Source organism: Phaseolus vulgaris, chromosome 7, assembly GCF_051622355.1.
Source record: "Phaseolus vulgaris cultivar YP4 chromosome 7, ASM5162235v1, whole genome shotgun sequence".
Lineage (NCBI taxonomy): Eukaryota > Viridiplantae > Streptophyta > Magnoliopsida > Fabales > Fabaceae > Phaseolus > Phaseolus vulgaris.
In genome coordinates, this window is record NC_143504.1 from 4,991,362 (window position 1) to 4,999,093 (window position 7,732).

Here is a 7,732-nt window from a genome sequence, read left to right on the forward strand (position 1 = left end):
AATCTGGAAATCAATAATTTATGCAAAAATTGCTTCTGGAACACCCCCTCATCCGAAAAAAAAATATTTAGTTCTGGATTGCTGAATCCGTAGCACACTCCCAGATTCCTATTTCCGGTAACCATGGTGTTCTTTTTCAAATAAAATATTAAGGCCAATTTCGGGATTTAGAAAATTGTGGGGGTGCAGGAAGAAAAATGTAGGGGTGCAGGAAGAAGAAGCCTAACTTTCTTGTTTGGCTAACTTCATCCTTATTAATAGATTTTCACTTTGTATTTTCTTTGAGTATTCGTTTCCTAATTTTGTGATATATTTGTTAGTCGTTTTTTTTTTATTTTAGTTTCTGACAATTTTAGAAAATTAATTTGGGAGCAATATTATTTTATTCTTTTACAGTATCTTTGTTTATATATATAGTTAGTAATAGACACGTTTGCAAAGATATGATGGTGTTTGATCGACCTGTATCCATGTATCAATTGTGCCATACTGTAAAGTGCTTAATTTGAAATGTTGTTAGCAAAAACAGAGAGACCATATATAGAACTTAGGTAGCTACATTCATATATATATATGCAAAGAAAATCAATTGTAAATTATCTGGTCATTTAGATTGTTAATTATCATGGCAGGGGGAGGATTTGCATCAGTTGCAGGGGATGTCAACTTTGAGGCAAAAATCACATATACAGTCATAATATCATGCATTATGGCTGCCACTGGTGGTCTTATGTTTGGTTATGACATTGGAATTTCAGGTATGTGTGATATATGGAGGTTGGTTAGTAATAATCCATTTATTTACTAATGAGTCATTGTTGCAGTTTTGATTTCAAGCTATTTTATTACTTAATGATTTGTGAAATGCATGTGAATGCAGGTGGTGTAACATCCATGCCTAGCTTTCTACAACATTTTTTTCCAGATGTATACAAAAAGATACAAGAGCATGGGGTGGACAGTAACTACTGCAAATATGACAATCAAACTCTTCAATTGTTCACATCCTCTCTCTACCTTGCAGCATTGGTAGCCACCATCTTTGCTTCCAGTGTCACCAGAAAGTTAGGCCGCAAACACACTATGTTGATTGCAGGGGTTTTCTTTATTGTTGGAACTATCTTAAACTCTGTAGTGAATAGCTTGTCGCTGCTAATATTGGGGAGGCTATTGCTCGGTTGTGGTGTTGGTTTCGCCAACCAGGTCCTTATATGAATTCCTTAACGGTTTTGTGAAATGCAATTGTTTTGGAGTATAATAATAATAATGCTATCGATTCTTGACTTTTTGGGTTTTCATTACAGGCAGTGCCAGTGTTTCTTTCTGAGATTGCACCCACAAGAATCCGTGGGGCACTGAACATCTTGTTCCAGCTTAATATCACCATTGGGATTCTCATAGCAAATATTGTCAACTACTTTACAGCACAGTAACTTCAATGATCCTTATTACTGATATGAATTTGAAGGCACAAAGTTTACACAACTTTATTTGTTTATTTTGATTGATTATAATGTATTTAACTGGGAAATGTAGGATTAAAGGCGGGTATGGTTGGAGGATATCGTTGGCATTAGCAGGGGTTCCAGCACTGATGCTAACATTGGGGTCCCTATTGGTGCATGACACTCCTAACAGTCTTATTGAGAGGGGTTTGGAGGATGAAGGGAAGATTGTGCTGAAGAAGATTCGTGGTGTGGAAAATGTTGAGCCAGAGTTTCAGGAGATCCTCAAAGCCAGTAAAACGGCTAAAATGGTCAAGAATCCCTTTAAGAACCTCATCAAGCGTCACAACCGTCCTCCATTGATAATGGCCGTTATGTTGCAGGTCACACCAAACTTAAATGTTTATATGTTGAAAATAATTTATACACAAGAGTCTTAGGCTACTTTCATAATTTCATATGCTTTCTTATCTAATACTTTATGACTTTTTTTGCATTTTAAAATTTTCCTGTGTATAGATCTTCCAACAATTCACTGGCATCAATGCGATCATGTTCTACGCTCCAGTGTTGTTCAGAACCTTGGGCTTTAAAAGTGATGCTTCCCTATACTCAGCTGTGATCACAGGAGCCGTGAATGTGTTGTCGACCTTAGTGTCTGTGTACTTTGTGGATAAAGTTGGTCGGAGAATATTGTTGTTGGAAGCATGTGTCCAAATGTTTGTGTCTCAGGTGGTGATTGGCATAGTGCTAGGGATGAAGGTCCAAGATCACTCAGAGAGCTTGAACACAGGGTTTGCGGTGTTGGTGGTGGTGATGGTGTGCACATTTGTGTCATCTTTTGCATGGTCTTGGGGTCCACTTGGATGGCTCATTCCTAGTGAAACCTTCCCACTAGAGGCTAGATCAGCAGGACAAAGTGTGACAGTGTTTATGAATATGCTCTTCACATTCATTATTGCACAAGGTTTTCTGTCCATGATGTGCCACTTCAAGTTTGGCATCTTCTTCTTCTTCTCCGCTTGGGTGCTTGTCATGTCATTGTTCACAATCTTTCTAGTTCCAGAGACCAAGAATATACCCATTGAAGAGATGACAGAGAAAGTTTGGAGAAATCACTGGTTCTGGAAGAGTTTTATGGAAGATTAATTCCAAACCATAATATATATATATATATATATATATATATATATAATATAATATAATATATATAACCTGCCATAACCTATGTCAAGAGTGAGAGAATCAAAACTAAATGAAAAATAGTAATGTTATCACAATTGTATAGTTGGAAAAACCCATTACAAAATTGACTTTGTAACTTTAGTTGAGTTTATGAGTTAATTATATGAAAAAATGTGCTAACACTCTTTATTTTAATATAATTATTTCCAATTGAATAAACAAAAATAATATAACTTAAAAAGTAAATTTATCATTTTAAAACAAACAACACTATTTTCCCCTTTTTATGAAAAAATTAGTAAAATAACTAAATTGTTTTTATAGAAAGAATGGTTATTATTTTTATGTTTTAAAAAATTTAAATGAGGAATATTTATACAAAAATATATGTGTGATGATATTTTTTAGTTTTAAATTTTAGATTTTTAATATTTTTTTATATGTTTTATGTTTTATGTTTTATTATGACCTAGAGGATATAAAAGTAATGCGAACGAATATATGTTTTTTTATGTAAATAATGAATAAATTAAAAAAGAAATACTTTAGGGATGTCAAAAAAATAAAAATAAAAAGAGTCATTGCAGCATGTTCAGAACCGCTAACCTTGATAAACACCTAAGCTAAAAAAAAGGGACTAAAAAACATTCAATTCAGCCCATTTAGACTAAATTCTTAAACTAAATTCAGCCCATCTTTCTTTATTTAAAAAAAACTGTTTGATGTTGTTTATTTTTCAATGCTAAAAAAAGTTAAATAAAAATATTAATTTATTTAAACTAATTTGTGTCATAAAAATACAAGTTAACATGATTAAATTATTTCACTTCGAATAAGGAAAAAACTGAAATAAACTTTTTATTTTTTTTAATTTTAGTCATTCTTTAAAATGATAAAATCCAAAAAAAAATAATCGTCAAGGTACAAGAATGAAATACATAACTAAAAATATATTATTTTTATACTGGAGAACGTTCAATCCTCTCACACACACGAATTGATGGAACTTTTCTCTCAAGTGCTATATTTGAAAAGAAGAATAAAAGTGTTATAGTTAGAAAGAAAATACGAAATCCATCAAAATTATTTTAAAATGTAAAATAATACTACATTTATAATTATATCAAATTTAAAAAAGATTAAATTAACTTTTTCACAATTAATACAACGAAGAAACAAAGAAAAATATGTAATACCCAAAAAAATAACATCTAACTATTACAATACAAGTTCTACATATTTCTATACAAGCTTAGAGTTTTTCAAAACATTCCCAATACATGATTAGGACATATAGAAATACAAATATTTATAATATAAGTTTCAAAATCAGAACCCTAAAGCTTTTTAGACCCTCTGACACCTATAAGATCATCTGCTCGTGTATGTAGTACAGTCATCGCAGTTCAAACACAACAAGAAAAGCAAGGGTAAGCTAGTGAAAATAGAATTTTATAATATGCACAATTAAAATCAAAAGAGAAAACCAAATTACATTATCAATTTCTCAAATTATTCTATCTTCTTCAAATCTCAACAATGAAACAATCACATAGATCTCACATGAATCTACACATTCAGAATATTCAACAAACAACGTCTTCCGGAAGACCCGTACTAAGTAAGTCCTACCAAAGACTAACACCTGATTCAAAGATTACCAGTGAATCCAACAGAAAGGATCAGGATATGTTCAATACAACTCAAGTCGGGCATCTCATATGTCACGGTGTGCATGAACTCCCCTATTAGCTTCTCACCACCTGATATCTTAGTCTATATGACTTAGATCATCAGTGAAACAGTGAAACAGTGAAACTCGGAGATCTCTGTTACCACATAGACATCAATACTTAATACATTGTAAACATCAATCCATACATGATCCCAAATGTATGAATTCAATTTCACACAATTTCATCATACAATATCATTCCAAACATGATCCATAACATTCAAAAGCTTAATTAACATAAAAAATAACACTTAAATATTAAACAATCAAAATCTAATATTTTTACAAATTTAAATAATATATAAACAAACAACACAATATATAAACACACAACATCTCTGCAAGAGAAATTGAATATTGGGACCATGTGCCTTCCACATTTAGATCTTCTAGCCTAGGGTGCTATTAGAAATCAAATTTAGCTTCCCTTACCTTAATTGTTTGCTTTCCAAGCAACTTCTAGAATTTTATTCCCCACAGTCTGGATAAGTTTCAAGGTTTACAAGCCTAATGCAAGTTATCCAAACAGAACAAAAAATTCAGTATATAGTAGAATAAGTTGAGAGGATTAAACTTCTCAACTGACCCTACCAAGATTGATGACAAAATCCTAAGAAAAATTAGAGAACTATTTTTAGAGTAAAAATGAACTTACTCTATTTGAAAATATGATTTGGTAGTAATGTTCATTAACTTCTCAAACTACAGATTTTAAAATAGATCAAGTATGGAGTGAGAAATTAAGAGAAAATAGAAGAGAGAAATGGAGGGAGAAAGAATAAAAAAAAAAAGAATAGTGGGGATTGTCTTACATTTTTCTCTCTCTGTCTTTCTATTTGTTTTAAGTTTAAGAAACTTATCTTCTCTACTCGTGCCACATTTTTACCATCTTTCAATTTTATCAGAAAATAAAAATCGGAATTCCTTTTAAGTTTAACTTAGCTATTTAAGAACCAAATTATGATAAAAACCAAACAATTTCTATATAAAAAAATTAAGCTGAACTATTTTGATGAAAGAATAAAAAATCTCCTACTTTCAATCTTTCTTTCGCCTCTCGGTGCAAAAATTAATTTAATTTAGTTTGAAAGGAATTGAATTTGCTTCAAAGCTAACTTTGGTATGAATTTGAAAAATAATTTATTTTAGAAGAACTATTTTGATAAAAAGGGTAAAATTTTTCTATTTCCAAATTTTCAGTTATTTTATCAGTACAAAATTAATTCGATAAAATTAATTGTTTGAATTATTTAACTATTATACTTTTTCCCTCATTGTTGATATTTTTTAAAACTATAAACAATTATGTTCCAACAATATATATATATATATATATATATTAATTTTAGTAATTTTCATTTACTTAACTGAGATTCTATTTCAGAAATTCTTAATTCATGGTGTATATACTTAACTTTTACCTCCATCGGTTGTACTTTTTTTAAAGAGCATTTTTATTAACCTTGACATTTTATAAACCTTTATAATTACTCTTTTAGATGGGACCAAAAAGGCTTCACCAATGAATTAAATGTCTTGGTAGGCACAAAGTTGTTTCATATTTAGGAGACATTAAGAATGTCCTAGGATTTTAGTATTTTTTTTCTTCACTTTTACATTTAAATAGATATTATATTGAGTATAGTGATTTTTTTTTTCAAGTTTATTAAGCAATTAAGATAATTATTAATAAAGACGCTTTTCATATATTTTAGTTTCAAATACTATTATTTCAAAAGTTTGATCATTAACTGTTTTAATGTAAATAGATCCATTCAATTAGTTTTAATTAAATTTTTAATCAGAATCGTATCAACCGTATATAATTTCAGTCTTATTTTTTTTAACTAAATTCATTTTACCACGATACAACTTTGATCTCACATTATAACATTATAACTAGAATTGTACAGTACAAACACAATTTTTTATTAACAAATTGGCGTCACTTAAATACAACTTATAAAAATAATAAATATTTTTTTTATCTATTTTTATAATAACGAATAAATATAAAATGAAAAACCCATAACATGTACGTAGAGAATACGTAGAGAACTTTTTGAATGCACAGGCTTGTGGTCTTCCTGCTGGAATTGACGGTGATGTTCATATAACTTTTATTTTTTTAAAGTCTTTTTGGTTTCACGTTGATACGTTCCATACCCAACAAGAAAAGAAGGGTATCTCAAGTATTAACAACCGTATGCCATAAGCCACCCAACAGCTGGAGACTGTCATCATCAATTAAGTATTCTATTTTCTTATTCTAAGTGAAAAACGTTCGTCAGAAGGAGGCAATTCTGTTTGGATTAGGAAGAAAATTTATGAGGGCATAAACATCACATCGAACATCACATCGATTAGAAACAATGATAATTCATTATATATAACTGGGTGCAAACTTAATCCACTTTGTAATATGATGATAGAAAAAAGATATATTTGTGAGGATTAAAGAAGATGTAAAATAATAAATGATCTTGTTTGGATTGAAAAATGTTACAATAAACCTATAAGGATGATTTATTAAAATTTGTAAATAATATAATAATTGAAAGAAAATTTATATTATTTTAAAATGTAAACTATAAATTTATCTTTATAATTAAAAAGTATTTGAATAATAAAGTATGATATATTTTTTTTATGTAGAGTTGTATAGACTTTTTTTTTTTGGTTTGTTTAAAAATGCTCTTAAATTCCATTAAATAATAAGAAGTTCATATTTTATTTCCTTCACATATTTAAGTATATATGCATCAAAGAATTTAAGTCAATTTGGAAGTTGTTCTTCATATCACATCAGTAGTCTATATGCATTTTCTTGGAAAGTAGTGTACCAAATTAAGCACACTATTAGCATTACACGTTTAAGTCCCATTAGAATAAATTTTAATTTTAAAAGGTAGCAATGGGGTTAAACACAAACTTACTGTCCTTCCGACAATTTGTAGGATACTTTTAGTATAGATTTTAAGACTAAACTTCTTTGTCAATAAATATTAATTTCAATAATACAACTCATCATAGTTAATTTTGGTTATATTTGATTTATTTTTTAATTTTATCAAAAAAATGTAGAAGTTGTTTTATGTTTCTATTTTATTTTTATTTTAACATTTCATTTACTCCGAAAGTTATTAAGTAAAAAATTTATATTTATTGGAAAATTCAAAATGAAGAAATAAATAAGGAGAAAATATTAAATAAAACATAGTATTTTGTGAATTTTATTACATATTTAGAATTGATAGTTGTAATTCTTATGATTCTACTTTATTTTCATATTAGTTTTTATTGATGTTAGTTATAGTTTGGATTGACATGAGTGAAATTTTGTTGCACCACTTTTTCAATTGAGGAC

At 29.1% G+C, this 7,732-nt stretch overlaps 1 protein-coding gene across 1 annotated transcript; it reads left to right on the top strand.

Annotated features, from left to right (window-relative positions):
- Positions 1–625: 625 nt before the first annotated feature.
- On the top strand, positions 626–2,594 carry LOC137828301 (sugar transport protein 13). Its single transcript, XM_068634803.1, has 5 exons — positions 626–758; positions 881–1,203; positions 1,305–1,429; positions 1,537–1,828; positions 1,965–2,594. Exons 1-5 carry the CDS (start codon positions 626–628, stop codon positions 2,592–2,594), a joined length of 1,503 nt encoding a protein of 500 aa, XP_068490904.1.
- Positions 2,595–7,732: the final 5,138 nt, after the last annotated feature.

Bases quoted from the DNA above. Each gene is read 5' to 3' on its own strand.
- LOC137828301 (XM_068634803.1), top strand. From the start codon at position 626: ATGGCAGGGGGAGGATTTGCATCAGTTGCAGGGGATGTCAACTTTGAG. The intron at 1,204-1,304 runs GTCCTTATATGA...TTTTCATTACAG, and splicing joins GTGTTGGTTTCGCCAACCAG to GCAGTGCCAGTGTTTCTTTC. The intron at 1,430-1,536 runs GTAACTTCAATG...TGGGAAATGTAG, and splicing joins GTCAACTACTTTACAGCACA to GATTAAAGGCGGGTATGGTT.